Source organism: Triplophysa dalaica, chromosome 2 (genome assembly GCF_015846415.1).
Source record: "Triplophysa dalaica isolate WHDGS20190420 chromosome 2, ASM1584641v1, whole genome shotgun sequence".
Lineage (NCBI taxonomy): Eukaryota > Metazoa > Chordata > Actinopteri > Cypriniformes > Nemacheilidae > Triplophysa > Triplophysa dalaica.
This window is the reverse complement of record NC_079543.1, coordinates 7,136,760-7,154,563: the sequence shown is the minus strand read 5'-3', so window position 1 is coordinate 7,154,563 and position 17,804 is coordinate 7,136,760. Positions and strand designations below refer to the sequence as shown.

General features: G+C 46.4%; 1 protein-coding gene across 1 annotated transcript in view; it reads right to left on the bottom strand.

The window, feature by feature from the left end:
• Nucleotides 1-214: 214 nt before the first annotated feature.
• The window catches only part of mast1a (microtubule associated serine/threonine kinase 1a), a 49,558-nt gene continuing 31,968 nt past the window's right edge, over nucleotides 215-17,804 (bottom strand). The window contains 14 exon segments of the mRNA XM_056771480.1: nucleotides 215-4,642; nucleotides 4,645-5,208; nucleotides 5,324-5,511; nucleotides 5,595-5,728; nucleotides 5,967-6,089; nucleotides 6,229-6,461; nucleotides 6,582-6,824; nucleotides 6,920-7,185; nucleotides 7,502-7,662; nucleotides 9,523-9,632; nucleotides 9,710-9,832; nucleotides 16,635-16,736; nucleotides 17,032-17,197; nucleotides 17,410-17,542. Of these exon segments, the coding sequence (XP_056627458.1) occupies nucleotides 3,498-4,642; nucleotides 4,645-5,208; nucleotides 5,324-5,511; nucleotides 5,595-5,728; nucleotides 5,967-6,089; nucleotides 6,229-6,461; nucleotides 6,582-6,824; nucleotides 6,920-7,185; nucleotides 7,502-7,662; nucleotides 9,523-9,632; nucleotides 9,710-9,832; nucleotides 16,635-16,736; nucleotides 17,032-17,197; nucleotides 17,410-17,542 (3,691 nt within the window). The 3' untranslated portion in view covers nucleotides 215-3,497.

Genomic DNA, 17,804 nt, shown 5'->3' with positions numbered 1-17,804 from the left:
ATAACAATAGAACACAATTTGTGCATTTGCAAAAGGTCAATCGAATGCTGTAAACTAATCCATAACTAGTAGTGTGATAAAGGACACCAAAGGGTCTATGGTCAAAGGTCTATTACTTGGCAAAGCATAGTGTAATTGTATACATGTGGGTTATATAAATTCAATCTGACTTTCAAAGTGTTTTAAGAATGTAAGAAAGAAACGAAAGAAGGGATGTTTTTAAACAATATCTTTTTATTATTCAATTGATTCACTGCACCTTAGGGTCATGGGTCAACTGACATCTGCTGTAAACTTTAAACATGGTAAACAAACAATATAAATCTAATAAATGAGATAAGAACTTTGGGCAAATTAACATTGAACATATTAAAATGCATCTGGCATGAAATAAAGTGCTTTCTGAAGAAAAAAAATGTCCAACATTTTGTTGGAAGTAAAAAAAAATATTTAACCAAAAACTGATTAATGTGTAACACAAACACGTACTTCAACAAGTGTACAATATACGTTTTATGTCTTGTTTTCTATAGAACACAGTTCAATCTATTCTGCAGCGCAAACAAAATGATTAAGAAGACACAGTATTACAGTATAGCCTAATTAAACATCCTAATTTCTCACCTTTCAATAAACTTTAACAGTCACGTAGTATAAACATTCTGGGCTGTGAAGTGTTGTCTGTTACCACAACCGGTAATTCATGCTCGAAAAGGGCCAAACAACGACAACAGCCTAAAAACAACGTAGAAAATAAAGAGACTATAACTTATGTTTCGTCTTAGAATCCATGGGTATCAAAACAAGTTTTGAAGTACTTAGCGTTTGGTATATTAACACATTCACCCAAAGAGCAGTCTTTACGTTTTTTATTTGTGCATATGCTACTTACTGTATCCACTTTAATGATACGTCCCAATAACTCTCTCATACACCCCTGTGTTGAGTTTCTATATAATAGAATAAATAAACATATTATGCTTTAAATAGATATATAGAAATCTTCACAAACACTGAAACGAGATATGAAACAGCAAATAATATCTGCTTTGATACAACTGTTAGAAAGAGTGTAGTGTGTGAGAATACATTATGCGGAAGGACTAATAGATATTCGTATCTGTCTATCCAAAGGCATTACCATACTACAGTAAATAAATACCTCTGTATGGTATTACGGAATACAAATAAAGCACTCTTGGTCTATTCACCTCCTGCTTATACTACATTAAAACAAGGTGTAGTGAATTAAAACAAAGTGAAGGTGCACATGTAAGCCGTTAGATGGCAGTATCGCCCAATCTATTCCTCCCACAGCTATAAATGTACGTTTGAGTAATATGTTTTGATTACACACAGCAGTAATAAATTAAATCAATAGTCTAATAATAACAACAATAATGTTGTTGCATATGTTAATGAAATATTTTGAATAGAAGTGTTGGAATTTGATAACTTGAATTTGTCAGCAGCTGAATCTGTATTTGTATGTATATTTTTAATCATTCAGAAAACTTGATAATACTGAATCTTCTACAATCATCAACTCAAATGGCTTTTTCTGAAGACCAAGAACCATAAACTTTTAGTGATATTAGAATCAAGCGCAAAATTATCAGTTGGATCCCTTACAAATATGATATTTTGCATAGAGGTTGCATACGCCCAAGTGTTATAAAACAGACATTTCGCCAAACGTTTACTCATATTTTCTTTGCATGTGTGTGTGAACAAACGCCAACATACCGTAGGCTAGGTCTTAACTACAAGTTGCCATGACAACTGTGACTTGTATAACTATAGAGTATTTATCATACGGACACCTTTCGCCCTTTTCGTGTTTGCTAATACCTATGTGCTGCTTCAATATGGGACACCTGCCTAAAACGCATTTATGCCATTTAAAGGTCCTATTTTGTTGCTTCCATGAAACACCAAAACGTAGCGAGCAATTGGGCGGTGAACGATAAATAAACCAGGCAAAGTATAAGAAAGAAGTCAAACTCCAGCTTTGGATGAAGAGCAAAGTGAAACTGGAGTCGTTATGAATAAATAATTATTCTCTCTGATGATGATCGGTCGTTTTTAAACAGACGTCTTGTATGATGTCAAATGTAGAGCGGCGCATCCATCGGTGGCCTACTTGAACGCGACCTTGTGGTATTTCAGTCAAATGTAAGATTCTTCTTAACTGTCTGTGCGTTACATAAAACTATCGTGTATCTTTTAACTATGGACATTTTGTTAACTCTTTTTTTGAGATTCACAAAAAAATATATAACATTGACATAAAATGGGCCTACTCATGAATGCCAGAATTTGTTAAAAAAAAAACTGTTGTGTTATGTATTTATCTCTTAATTCTTAAGTAATAGTTTTTATGTTCTGACTAGTCACATTTCCATAGACATAACAGCGCCTTACAAATTTGTCTGGACCCTTAACCAAATTCCCTCATCTTATTGAATTACAAAGCTTACAGCAGAGGAATCATCATTCAGGTTGTGAATGTGAGAATACAGAGCAAAGTCACGGTGAGGTCAACGATCACTTTCAAAGAGACTGCAGGAGTCCAACGGAAAAGAAATGAAAGGTGCGTCAGTCAACTATGTTATGTCAAGAAAGCTTCATAACAGTGGCCTGTAGGAGATTGGATTAAATCTGCACTAAAATGCTTCATTTCACAGAAATCTCAATGCTCAATCAAAGAGGTCTATGCCTAGAGAAAAGCTTTTAGCATTCGCCTACTTCTCAATGCTCGAATGTAATCACAGAAAAACAAGGCTCTACAAATTGTTACACTGACAGTGTATGCAAAGAGAGCTTTTTTTTTCTGAAGATAAAACCGACATCAATAATTTTGAGTGCTCTGCCTCTTTATATAGCAAAACAAAACTTCAATATTGTTTTATGATGAAAGAATTGCCTAAGCGTGAACTGTATAAGAGTGAGTCAGAGATCTAGTGTTTAGAAAGCATCCCACACAGTCACTGATAGACTTTATGCTAATCTGGTTTGAAAAACTGAATCAGCCACATACGCTACAGAAACAGCGCGTCTTTGATATTGTTCTGTCTTAGCCAAAAACTTGATATGTCTATTTAGTGACCTTTTGGAGACCAACCTCTCCGTTTTTGAGGGAACTCATAGTTGGTCACATTAGAAAATGGAGGAATATTGTTTTGGTGTTCAAAGTATTCAGCATTGTTTGATCTGATAAAGCACTTGCCTTTTTTCATCTTCTTGCAAAAGCACCACAGAACATGCACCCATTCACATTCTCACACACCCAACACACATTTAATAATACACCTATCAGAAGCTCTAAATGTACAATAAACAAGAAACTTGCTTTTGAAAAGAAACTTGCAGGAATTCTTCCCTTGTTCGCAATATGGTTATAGTATTCACTGGCAGAAATGTCCTTGAATGTTTAAGTGCTTTGAAACACTCCTAAACCCTCCATAAAGGCATCTATATCTTCTACTTCTGCAGAATCAAGATCCATTCTTTTTACTACTGGACGTCTTAAAATGCAGAGGGGAGCTAGAAGAGTTCTGATCACCCCATTTGGAGCTCTCTCTACTCCCAGATGCAGCCTCAGTCTTTTCTAGTGAACAAGTCTGGGTCACCTCAAATGGTTTGATGGTGTCTTTTGCCTTGGACCCCTCCTGAGTTTCACATTTGACAGGCCCCATAGATTTCCCTGTGGAGGTCAACGGGATGGCCAAATCAAATCTTCCACCAGGGGACTGAGGTTGGGATGTGGGAAGATCTGGGGTCAGTCCAGTTGGAGATGGAGTGGGAGATGGTGAGTGTTCCTCGACAACCTCCAAGAGACATTTGTCCTCCCAATCGAACGTTGCGCGGTAGCAGCTGACCGGAGTCAGGCCCTTTTCTTGCCTAAATTTGCCCAAAGCAGAGCATTGTGCCTGGGGTGGATGGGACGGAATAACCCCTTTAGAAACAGTTCTCAACCTTACATCTGAAGTTCTGGTATGGGGATCTAAAGCTTCCTTTTTTAGACTCTCAACATCACAAGGTCCCTTACTTGCTTTGGTTGTCTCAGTACTTGTTGTCTTCCTAGGAGCAGAACATGATGCGCCTTGCTTGATTAAAGTTAAAGGCTTCTCAACCTCCTGCTTTACTTCTCTTCTCCAGCATCCATTTTCTCCTTGTATCCCTAAAGAGTCTTTTCTGATAACATCTGATGTGCTTAGGGAGCATAAAGGCTTAGTGGTTTCCACTTGCTGGCTATGCCTATTCTTACCTGCATCGTTTCCTTCTTCCTTCTTACTTAGACCTGTAGTTTTGGCAGACAGGGAAGACACCGTAGTCAGGGGTGATGGAGTGGAGGCAACCACACTAGGCTTGGACTCGGATGGAGAAGATTTGGTAAACGGAGGCTGCCCAGTTTGGGGTTTACCTAGGAAACCTTCTTGTGAGGTTAAACTTACACCAGATGGAGTAAAGCTACCTGGAAGGAACGTGTCTCTAACCGACCCTGTTTTAACGTCCCCAATTTGGCTCAGTTCGCCAGTCCTCTCCTTTTCTCGTTCTTTTTCTCGCCCAGCAAGCAAAGCATCTCTGCTCAAAGGCGACTCCTGTCTGCCCAGCTTCCTAACCGGCTTAAAAATACCATCTCTGGGGGTGAGGGGGTTTTCTGGGTGGGTGAAGGAGAAGTTGCGGGAGCGGATGGCAGGTTCTCACCCTCAATTTCCATTAAACTCTGCAGTCCCAGCTCACAAAGGAGGCCATCCTTGCGAAAATCAGAATGTCCGACATCTAAACTGTACTTCCTCATCACCCCGAGTCCTCCTTTCTTCTCAGATGAAGAGGATGTAAGAGGAGATCCAAGCTTTTCTGCTGACTGCACCCTTTTTAATAGCGGGGACCGGGGCGGCTCGGCGCTCTTGGGTCGGGGTCTTATTATAGGTGGGGACGAGTGTAGCTTGGCAGGAAACGTCTGGGTTGTGTTGGAGCTTCCCACCGTGTGACCGGGTAAAGGAGGGGGTGAGGATTGAGTGGGGGATGGCGTGTGAGCCAACGGAGACAAAGGAATGTTTCCGGCAGACTTGCAACGGGCTGAACGATATTGCCGGTGCAGTTTAGGGGAAAGTCCGTGCAGGGAGCTGGGCCGCATGTGCTGGGTTGTCGCAGGGGAATTTGGGGTACTGGAGGCAGGAGAGCTGCTCTGAGAGGAGGCACCTGTGTGAAACACGGCAAAAAACAATCATATTAGTTTTCCAATGACATTTTAAATAAATGTAAATGACATTGGGAAGTTTGATTAATTTCTACCTTTATGTTTTGATATACTTACCAAGGTGGGTTGAGTCAGAGGTGGAGCGATAACTCTGGGTGGGTGAATGAGTTGACAGGCTGTGTGTAGGCGAGCCAGGAAGACTTTCACTGGATGACAAGGACCTGTTCAATGACGACAGACTATGGCTTGTATGCAGCAGGTTGGACTGCTTAGTTATTTTGCGGAACAAAGATCCACGCCTCTTGCTGTAAATGACAAGGGAAATATAAATGGACAAGACACAATATTTTAGTTTAATAATAAGTTTAGGACAGCAGACAGAATGTACCTTTCTTGTCCCTCTTTGACTGGCCTTTTACTTCGTCTAGCCATCTTGGACTTGTAACTGGACTTGCGAGCTGGTCCTACTTTAATGGAGGTGTTTTCAAAGGGTGTGGTGGTCACTGTCACCTTGTTTCCACTCTGAGCAGAGAAATAGCAAAGACAATTCGATTTTTCTTGACATTGGCATTGACATTAGCATTGCTGAGGTTTAGCAGTTTGAACCAAACTACAAAACCAAACTCATCCCGCACTTAACATGTGCTATGAAATTTAAATGTCTTGCTTGAAAAACACTTTTAATCATCTACCAATAGTTTAATATTTTAATTAGCTAAAAAAACATTTAAGGGGAACCATATCATATTTGATGTCTCACCTTAAGAATTAGCTCTACCACCTCAGTATGGACAAATCCATGCACAGATTCTCCATTGACATGAGTGATAAGGTCACCAGCACATAGCCCCGCCTCCTGGGCAGGGCCTCCATCCTCAACATGCTGTGATTGGATGAGAAGAGTATTAACAATTAACAAGTGCTATACCAAGCTGCTTTGAATAAAACAAAAAATTATAATGCCTTAATAGTAACATTTTCTGTTCATCATGATTTTGTCATGATCTGTTTTTCCATCTCACCCAGACTATGTGGTGCACACTATAGACGTCAGAGTCTCCCATGTAGACCCGTATGGCACGGAGAGTGAAGCCGTACTTCTTGCCAGACCGGTGAATGGTGATTGGTGAACGAAGAACTGTGACCGTGGGGCAGTAGTCACGGCTGGGGGAGGAGTCTCGTGAAGAGGGATTGGAGGAGAGCGAGCGAGGGGACATAGGACTGGCCAGCGGAGAGCTACCCAACTGCTGCTCAACTAGAAATTGGTATATTAATAATTAGCAAAATCTCACAAAACACGTCCAAGTCATTTTACACCACAAGATTTAAAATCCTATAACCATGTTCCCTCCAGTGGTGGGGGGCTGAACTGTACCTCCAGGAATCATGACAGACAGTGCTGTAGCGGACGCAGACTTTATGACCTTGTTGCCGGGACGTGAGGGGTGTTTCTCCCCATCACAGGACAGCTGCTGATGCCGCGCTCGCCGAATCACCAGATCCTTGGTCGCTCGCTGACCAATTGGGTCACTCGTGGTAATCATATCTCTAGAGAGTAGTGCTGTGGCATTAGGTATGGCCTGTGGAGCTGATACCTCACCTGGTCTTGATGGCTTATCTGCAAATGTAAATATGTCCTGTCTAAATGGGCAGTTCTTAGCTGCAATCATAATAACTTATATTACTTCCATTCAGCTTTCCTTCTTTCCTCACCTGACGCCATACTGGAAGTTGCTGATAGCACTTCCTTCCCAGCATTCCTCTGTTCATTACCATTTGGCGATGATGGAACAGTAACCTCCTCAACTGATGATCCGGAGGTTTTAGTGCCACCCTGTCGTGCTGCGAGCTCTCCGTCGCCCTCTTGAGGAGCGGCAAACCGGTGCGTGTCCATCAGGGCTGAAAAACGCCGCCGGGCGCCCATCGGAGGACTGAAGTCGCCCTCCATGTACAGAGACTCAGAGCATGACAGACGTTTCCTATAGAAATAAATAAAAAGCGAGAGAGAATGTTGGACTTTAACAAATAGTATGAAAGAAATTAGGAATTTCAAGGCTGTTTGACTTTATGTATACTAATTGTGTCTTATTTGATTTCATATTACAGTTCTGTGTCCTGAGACCATGAGTCAATGTCTTTTATCCGGAGGGCAGGACTTTTGAATTCTTTAATTTATTTAAATACGAGTGCCATTCCGTAGCTATATAATGCATTACATTTATTTTCAGGCATTAAATTTGAATATAAAACATATTCTTATTGTAATTCTGCCTGTCCCATACTGTACGAACGTACATCTCAGGCGAGCCTGTCCTCCAGCTCTTGTCTCTCATGCTAAAGCTGCCTAGACTCTCTCTCTTGGCCATTTTGTCGTCACGACGACCTTTGTGCTCTCTGCGGGTGACTACAGGGGTCTTCTGCTCCAGCTGCGACAGGTGCTCCATACTACTATACACCTGAAACAGAGAAAAGAGGCAAATGATGATGCGGATTTTAAGCATGTAACACTGCGGGCAAAGAGAAATCTGATACAGAACAGTACAATCTTTTAAAGTAACAGAAGCTTCTCCATGTTGCATCTCATAGGATACTCGCACTGTGTGTGTGACGGTGTGTGTGTGTTTACCAATGACCTGTGTTCAAACCAAACATCTGAAAAACACTGCCACTTAAAAAGAAGTTGAATATATTAACTGTAAAAGGAGATTACAAAATGCAAAAGAAAAGATGTACGTGTGCTTGCATTAATAGCTCGAACTAATAAATAAATGAATAAGATTTCTGTTTATTTTCTTCCATCTATTTATGTTAAAAGTCTGAAAGCCCCTGTCTCTCATATACTGTGATGCCGGTAACGCGTTACTTACTAACTCCAGTAACGAGTAATCTAACGCGTTACGTTTTCCAAACCATTAATCAGATTAAAGTTATTTATCCAAGTCACTGTGCGTTACTATTTTTGTCATTTTCCTTATTAAAAATAAATATTTTTGCTTTCTTCCTGCGTCTTAGGGAGTGAAGTCATGTAGCATTATGCGACAAGTCACGTTTTCAGCATGAGGACAATTCACGTGTAATAGCCCCTACCACACAGCGACACAAACATAAACAACAATGGAGGGAGGAGAGAGATGCGTGTTTCTAGCTGGAAATACAGTCACGAGTTTGTGTACGCTAGATGACAATATTAAGGTTCGTTGTACTCTCTGTGCTGGCGACAAAGTGCTATCTAGCTACAAAAACACTAAGTCAAATTTGAAGAATCGATTGGAGTCGCAGCACTGCACAGTCCAATTTACAGAAACAACAAATGCTGGACTTTACTGCAAAACCAGTAAGTGGGGGAGAGTTGAAGAAGTTGGTCGGGCAGTAGTGATGCGCGATGGCGGTCAAATTTGTGGGCGCTGCGGATAATAATTAATGCGGTTAATTACTTTAGTAATTTAAATGACGATTGAGTCCGGGTTGGGTGCGGATATCAATATCAGAGAACATTATACATGCGGGTGGGTGGCGGGTGGATAATTTATTTGAAACAGCGGATGCGGGTGACATTTTAGCTTATCCGCGCATCTCTATCGGGCAGTATGTTGTAATGTAGAGGAAATGCTGCCCTTAAACACGGTTGACTCGCTCTCGTTCGTGCGTTTTACACTTGTTTCTTTAAACCACTCTTTGCTGCTCAAATCCTGTGAACAACAGGTTCAATGTTCATAAAACGTTAAATTAATGGTTGCATTTATAAATAATGTAGATTATAAATAGTATGTTTTGCTATTATTAAAGTGTTAACAGTTAAATATGTCAGGTCAAAAAAGACTGATTTGACTGTTAAGTGAAATCAAGAAAATCAGTCTTTATATTTTTGGATTAAAAACATGTTTTTTTTCAGGAAATAGTCTTTAAATTCAACTTAAAATGTCAGGAGATACATTGTTGACATTACTGTTAAAAATACACATTCAATAAATTGAGTGTTGGCAAACCCATTGTCATTTTTATGATGAGGCAGCGGGGGTGTTGGCGGCAGCTGCTGAATGTAACTGATAAAGTAACGTGTAATCTAATTTAGTTACTTTTAAAATCCAGTAATCTGTACAGTAACTTAGTTACTTTTTAGAAGTATAATCAGTAATCAGATTACATGTTCAAAGTAACTGTGGCAACACTGCTCATATATCAGTGATTGTGGTGCCGACCTTGACAGAAAAACCTGTCAAAGGCGGACAGATAGAAAGGATGAAAAGATACTTCAGTAGTACATTCAATGCGTGTGTGTGCATGAGTAAGTACTTTTGAGAATGTGTCAGACTGACCTTGCTGAAGCGCGGCGAGCAAGAGGAGAACTGTCGTATTTCCACTGGCTCATCGTCATTGGTGTCATCCTCATCGTACGAGCCGATGTGCCGATAACGCTCGGATCGTGCTGTGACAGAGGAAGATGTGAGATATAGTGATGCCGATCACGGGCACAGTTGAAAGCAAATGTGAGCTACTCCTCACTGTCAAAGTAGCTGGTGTCCTCCTCAGACTCCAGGTGAGGGATGAACTCGGCTTTTTGTCTGAGTAACCCGTTCCAATCCAATCCGGAGAAAAACGAGTGCTGCTTTACTTCGAAAGCTCCTCCTGTTGTGAGTAAACAAATGTCAACAAACAGACAATCCTTATTGGATACAGGTGCTGTTATCTTTCGTCTATGGAAAACAAGAGGAAATATTTGTTTAATATTGTTTGCTGTTTTGTCATTTCAACATACAATGCAAGTAAATGGGGACTAGAGCTCTTAATCTCCAAAAATAAAAATCACCATAAAATACAGCAAAAGATACACTTAATGTACATATAGTCCTGTGTTTTGATTGAGGTTTAAAATCAATCTATGAGATCTCCAGTCCTTATAAGAAAACGTCTTGGTTACGTATGTAACCTCAGTTCCCTGATGGAGGGAACGAGACGTTGTGTCGAGAACGACAGATGGGGTTCGCCCTTGAGAACCAATCAACTCTGACTACTATAGAAAAGGCCAATGAAATTTGGCGAATGCAATTTGCATGCCGGGCTCCGCCCCCGGAAATCCGGTATAAAAGGAGGCCGGCGTGCAGCATTCACTTACCTTTGTTCTGAAGAGCCTGAGACCTCTCAAACTGCAGCAGAATACGATACGTGTTCGTGGCATAAGGGACACAACGTCTCGTTCCCTCCATCAGGGAACTGAGGTTACATACGTAACCAAGACGTTCCCTTTCTGTCGGTCTCTCGACGTTGTGTCGAGAACGACAGATGGGGTTGCCTATGGAAAACGCCACAACGCTGTATCGCGTCACAATCTCTAGCGAAGCGACGGTAACAAGCCTGGGCGTGTCATCTCGAAGCTTTCGTGAGACTGTAACCTTCCAGTGTGGTGGTCGGGGGGTTCCAGAGCTTTCTTGGAGAAAGATGGGTACAGCCCTGACCGGTAACTTTCACGGACGGGGCCTTAGCTCTCTATAGGCGAGAGGCCATCCAGATCAGTTTACACCGGGTAAGCGCGACTCTTAATCAGAGAAGCGCTACAGAGGCCACCTCCTACCCGTGGGGAGGAATATGGTGGATATAGGTATGGTCTCGTCCTTGGAGGAGAACGCATGGAACGTGCGGACTGAGTAGTTAACCGCGAGGTGGAGGCCCACCTGGGGAAGCTCATGGGTTACCAGGAGTGGGAACCATTCTCATGAGGATACATCAGACGGAACAGCCCACGGAGGGGGTGTTACAGACGTCCGGTAGCACTAGGTCCGGTTAGAGCTATCTGTGATAGCTCACATGGTATCCCGGCCTAAGGGGGAAGGCTGCTCTGCCCAGCCAGCCCCCAGGGGGTGCTTGTTTGGTGATGGATGGAATGCCTATTCTTAACCAGTGTCTGGGTAAGAAGGGAGGCTGGTGAGGTACCAGTTTCTTAGCGATGTGTTCGGGTAAGAAGAAAAGGTAAATAGCACACTGACCCAACCTGTTAGAGGGTGGAAAGGTGCTTTCGCAGGCATACGCCCCCCCGGATGCCAGTCCTACATGTCGCCACGCAGGACGTGGGCTGACACCGGGTTTACGCGAAGGTTGTTAACCCTTGCGAAGGTGTTTGGGCATAGCCCAACCCGCAGCTCTACAGATGTCTGCTAGAGAGGCGCTTCTGCCAGTGTCCAGGAGGTGGCTAAACTCCGTGTGGAGTGAGCCCTCACTGCCAATGGGCATGGGAGATTCTGAGATCGGAATGCCGTCGTAACGGCGTCCACGACCCAGTGCGCCAGCCTCTGTTTGGAGACAGCCTTCCCCTTCTGCTGTCCTCCAACAGACACGGAGCTGGTCAGAGCTTCAGAGCTCTGCGTGCGGTCCAGTACGTACTGGACACAACACTAATCGGGTTGGGTCTTCCTCCCCTATGGGGAGCGCCTGCAAGTTCACCACTTGGCCCCGGAGGGAGTAGTGGGAACTTCTTGGGCACGCATCCGGGCCTGGGTCTCAAGATAACGTGAGAGTTTCCAGGGCCGAGTTTAAGGCAATCCAGGGACACGGAGGATGCTCGGTGGTCCCCTACCCTCTTGAAAGAAGTGAGCGCCGTCAGGAGGGCCGTCTTACTCCATGAGGAAGATCGGAACCTCCGAGGGGCTCTTTGGGGGGCCCTGAGGCTCCCCAGGACCACTTAGGGTCCCAAGAGGGTATGGAGCGGAGATGAGGCGGATTCCGCCCTCTCGCTGCTTAGGAACCTGGTGACCAGGTCGTGTTGCCCTAGAAACTTTCCACCGACTGAGTCGTGATGAGTGGCAATAGCGACTACATACACTTTCAGTGTGGAAGGGAGATGTTAGTCTCCAGTCTCGTGAGGAGGGGAACACAATCCTGATCAAGCACCTCAGTGGGTCTTTCTCGTTGAGAAAGACACCAGGACGAGAAGAGGCACCGTCTAGAGGCGTGTAACCGCCTAGTAGATGGGGCCCTAGCCTGGGTGATGGTCTCAGCCGTATAGGGGGAGTAGCCATCTTAGGATCTTCTCGTCCCGTCTAGAGACCAGACATGGGTGTTCCAGAGGTCTGATCTGGGATGCCAGAACGTGTCCTTCCCCTGAGAGAGCAGGTCCTCTGTCAGGGGAATGGTTCAGGGGGAGTCGCTGTCCAGAGCATCGGCTCTGAGGCCAAGTGCGGTTAGACCGGTGTGGTGTAACCAATAACACTTGGTGCTCCTGCTCCCTGACCTTGCACAGAGTCTGTACAAGAAGGCTCCTGGGGGGGGGAAGGTGTGCTTCCGCCCATCCCGCGGCCAGCTGTGCGCAAGGATATCCGTGCCGAGGGCAGGGACTATCAAGCGGGCAAATGGTGGTGTTACGGGAGGTGAACAGGTTTTACCTGGGCCTACCCGAACAGCCTCCAAATGAGCTGGACTGCACGGGGGTGGAGTCGCCACTCTCCACGAGGCATAAACTGGCGAGAAAGCACGTCGGCTGTCTAGTTCAGTTTGCCCGGGGTGTGTGGCCTGCAGGGAACGAGTCACCTGTTGACTCCACCGGAGGAGGCGTCGAGCAAGTTGTGTTTAGCTGCTGTGTGCGAACGCCACCCTGACGATCTGTATTCGCTACAGCTATAGTGCTGTCCTCGGAACAGCACGTGCATGTCTCGCACGAGAGGCCGTAGCCTGCTCAGTGCAAGTAGCATAGCCCACAACTCTTGGCAATTGATATGCCAGCGCAGGCGGGGGTTCGTCCAACACCCCACCTGCGTGCCCGTTGCACACTACACCGCACCCCTGCAGGGAGACTTCAGTCGTCACCACGACCTGCCTCATAACCTGCTCAGAGGGACCTGAGTCCGTCGAAAAAGTCATAAAGACTAGGGGTTATGGTGCGTCGGCAGCAGGGCGGCATCACCATGCGCCTGCTGCCGGTGTGCCACGCTCTCCTCGGAACTCGACTCTGAAACCAGTGTTGGAGCGGTGTCATGTGCATCAACTCGAGGGGTATTAGCCCGCGAGGACGCCATGTGTCCCAGGAGCCTCTGAATTGTTTCAGGGGGACCGCTGTCTGCCTAAAATGTTCATTTCAGACAGTTCAACACTGGTTGGGCACAACTGCGGACAGGTGTGCCGACATGGTGACAGAGCTGAGTTCCATACCGAGAAAGAGGATGCTCTGCACTGGGGAGAGCTTGCCCCTCTCTTGGTTGACCTGGAGTCCCAATCGACCTAGGTGCCGGAGCACCAGGTCCCTTTGTGTACATAACAGATCTCGCGAGTGTGCCAAGATAGGCCAGTCGGTGAGATAGTTTAGTACCCGCTCGCCTTCCTCCTCTCAGGGAGAAAGGGCGGTCAGGGACAGACCGAAAGGGAGGACTCTGTACTGATATGCCCGCCTCTCGCACGCGAACCGTGGGAACGGCCGGTGTCGAGGAGGATCGAGACATGAAAGTAAGCGTCCTTCAGGTCGATTGCCACGAACCAATCCTGACACCTCATAGATGTCAGGACGCGCCTCTGTGTGAGCACCCTGAATGGCAGCTTGTAAAGGTGCTCTGTTCAGGGTACGCAGCCTTTGGGGGCAACCCGCCGTCTTTCTTGGGAACGATGAAGTGCGGGTGGTGACCCACTGAACATCTTGGTTTTGAGGGACGAACTCGATGCCTGTTTTGCCAGAAGGGTGGTGACCTCTACCCGAAGTACGGAGGCGTCCCTGCCTCTGACAGAGGGAGAGATGATGCCCCGAAACTTGGGTGAGTCTCTGGCGAACTGGATCGAGTAACCAAGACGGACCGCCCTCATTAGCCAGCGAGACAGTGTGGGCAGCTCTCGAGCTCCCAGGGACTGTGACAGGGTGACCAAGGGGACGGTCTGCTTCATCATTCCCACGGGGGGTGGTTCGTCGGCTGGCGGAGCTAACCATGTCGCGGGGAGTCCCCGGAGGGAAGGTTTTTGCTCCGCCTGCTTATCTGCCTGGCGGGACAACGGCACGCACTGTCAGTTTGAGAGTGGTGACGGCTGTCGTATATGTGTACGACCTCACGCCTCGCCAGGGTGTGAGGTCGGTTCGCCGAGCACAGTCCAGTGGAGTGTGCGATCGGCTGCAAGTAAACCCGGGGAGAACAGAAAACTCAGTGAGTAAGTGGGCGCCAAGCCCTAACAAGGGCCCGGCTTTGGTGACGAGGCAGGAGTCGTCCCGTACCGACCGATCAGAGCCGTGGCTGTGAAGGTTCGGGCCCGATGTTGTTCTCCCTGGGGTCTTCCCGTCAGTGTCCCTTCTCGCGAGGAGGTTGCTGACGGGGTGGAGGTTTCCCCCTCGACCTCTGCTTCCGGGGTGCCGCCTGTGGGGGCACAGGAACCGGAGCCGATGTCGAAAGGGTCCTGGGTTGCAGGGAAGCAGACGTCACGTGAGATCTCGGAGGCCTGTAGGCGGCCGAGTCGCGGCGTGAAAAAAATGTGGTTAATTGCCACTGTCTGCTTCGCCGTCAAAAAACTGCTGAGCGCAGTCCTCGACGGTGTTACCAACAACCCACCCTGCGAGATGAGTGCATCAAGAAAGCGGACTTCCTTGCTGTCACTCTTCTGCACAAGGTATAGCCGGGGGTGTCTCTCCTGGACCACTACCGTGGACATCGTCCGACCCAGGGCCCGTGCCGCCGCCTTAGTCGCCCGTAGAGCGCTGTCAGCGGCGGCACGGAGATCCTGCATTATACCCGGGTCGGCCTTACCCTCGTGGAGCCCTCTCAACGCCCTGGCCTGGCGGACCTGCAGGATGGCCAAGGCGTAGAGAGAGGAGGCAGCCTGGCCCGCAACATCGCAAGCCTTCGACACCAGTGATGCCGAAGTCTTACGTGCTTTGGACGGTAGGAGTGGTCGATCCCCCCCCAGGTGGTAGCCGTCCGCGGCACAGGTGCACCGCAGGCGGACGTTCCACCCGGGGGATCTCGACGCAGTCCTTGGCTGCCTCACCATCGAGGGAAGTAAGGGAGCCGGAGCTGGTTTCACTGGAACGGTCCGTGAGAGGAGCGTTCCAAGTTTTACACAGCTCCTCATGCACCTCCGGGAAAAACATGGCACCCGGGGTGGGCGCGGTTTGCACCGCGCACCGACCTCGGGAACCACGCATCCCCGGGTTAGCACGGATGACATCACTTCTGCTTCCTCCTGAACTCGACCGCTGGGGGTGGAGTTTGGATTCGGCAGAGTCGGATGCCAGTCTCCCTCCGATGCTGCGAGCGACATCTCATCTACGTCACACATCGTTTCCGAGTGTGTGCGTGAGGATCCGGACGGTATGCCACCGCCGGTTGGGGAACGTTCAGAAGAGCGAATCGGGGTGCGATCGGCCCGTGAGCACTTGGCTGGCGGGTTTACGTTCGCAGAGTTCCCCGTATCACTAACGCTGCTAACGTGGGTGGTCATCGGGGCCGTAGCCACAGATGTCACAGCCCGGGTAGCAGACGAAATGGTGGCTGGTTCCCGTAGGAAGACAGCCACCCGTGACCGCAACTTCTGAATGACAATCTGCCCGCAGTGCAGGCAGATGTGTCAACGAACGCTGCTTCAGTGTGCTGGACGCCCAGACACCTAATGCAGCGATCGTGTCCATCCCCCTCCTCGATGAGGGTGCCGCACCCAAGAGAACAGCGGGACATGCCGCGCTGGAGAATGCTCAGTCAGTCCTGAAAAGGACTTTTAGAAAAAATCTCTAACACCTCCGGAACCGCCGAGACGCCCAGGGGAAGGTCGCTGCAGAAAGGGACGATCCGCTGTAACACGTTGTAGCACCAGCGTGTAGTTGTAGAGGATTGAATCCTGAGTTGTACTCATGAGCGATGGCTCTGAAGAACAAAAGGTAAGTGAATGCTGCACGCCGGCCTCCTTTTATACCGGATTTCCGGGGGCGGAGCCCGGCATGCAAATTGCATTCGCCAAATTTCATTGGCCTTTTCTATAGTAGTCAGAGTTGATTGGTTCTCAAGGGCGAACCCCATCTGTCGTTCTCGACACAACGTCGAGAGACCGACAGAAAGGGAACCAATGACCTTCTTGGACATTATGACATGCTTTTACCATATTGATTTCCAAGCAGGAGATGTAAAGTAATTGGATCAACAATCAGATTTTAGGTGTTGGCTAGACATAAACTGCGATTGTTTATAGAAATTTTTAACCTGCTTGGTTAAATCACATTGTGTGGATACTGGATTTGGAAAAGCACGTGTTACATGAATAAAAAAAGCAAGTGGAGGTGGAGCAAGTTATTACATTGGTATTAAATTACAAAAACAAATCTTTAATTTGGAACAACACACACGGTAAAATTGTGCATAATAAAACCATTACTATGCCAAAACAGAGTCCATTTCTATTTCATGTTAATTGTGATATTCATTCAAGCATACTCTAGTATGCTAGTGTGGTAAAAATGAGGTAGGTTTGCTACCTGTACCTGTGCCCAGTCGCACAAGCGGGTTGGTCTGCAGAAGGGCAGAAATCAGGCTCTGAGCTTCACCAGGCAACACCTCATCTCCATCTGGCCATTCAATATCATCTACATACACAAACACTTCATTTCAAGAAAAAAAACAATGCTTTGGAAGACATTTCTTGAGAACAAAAGTATTAAATCAGTGTCACTAATCAACACTGCTGTTACTAAAGTTAGCCCAGGTGATGCTTGGAAGCCCGGAATATTTGTGAAATGCCGAACCATTTTAGAAGCACATCTCTGTGAGAGAGATTTATCAAGAGTGAGGTGTGATTTAACATCAGGATTCACCTCAATCTGAGACCACCACGCGTCTGGATTCCAGAATTCACTGTCATTTACCTGCTCATCTCCTCACCTGTGATCACCTGGCCGAAAAGCTCTTCAGGTGTGTCTCCAAAAAACGGCACACAGCCCACCAGGAACTCGTAGAGGATGATTCCCATGGCCCACCAGTCCACTGGTTTACCATAGCCTTGCCTGAGAATGACCTCAGGAGCGATATACTCAGGTGTACCACACACCTAAAGAGAGAGACTGATGTTGCAGGTCACATTAAAGCGGTCTATTACACCAAAGGGAAGTGATTTCACTTCGTCATTCAGTTAGTGTCTATGTAGCTCAAATCACACTGGAACAGCTAATGCACATTCGTGTTTTAGAAAATAAGAACAAAAACAGAAAATGCCTCCTCAAAATAAGATGAATGTTGGTTGTGTCACATTGTGTTGTTTACCTGTTTGTCCAAGAACTCTCTGGCATCCTTCTCAATGTGTCCCTCATACAGGTTAGTGGTCAGACTCATAAGCCCCATCTTTGACAGTCCAAAATCCGTCAGCTTAATGTGACCCATCGATGTGATCAACAAACTGTGGAGAAGAACCGTAGGTTGAGTGATGAGCACCACAGAAGTACACACATTTCTCCACAAGCTTTACACAATGGGATGTCTCTTTGGTGTTATCGAATGATTCATCTGTAGACCTTCATAATAAACGTTTTAATAAACTAGTTTTTACCACATTGTGCAATCCTTAACAGATCAGTGGTTCATGTACTTCATATTCAGAGTTCCAAACCATTGATGAACAAATTTCCATTTGTTCATCAATGGTTGGCTCCGGTAATTTG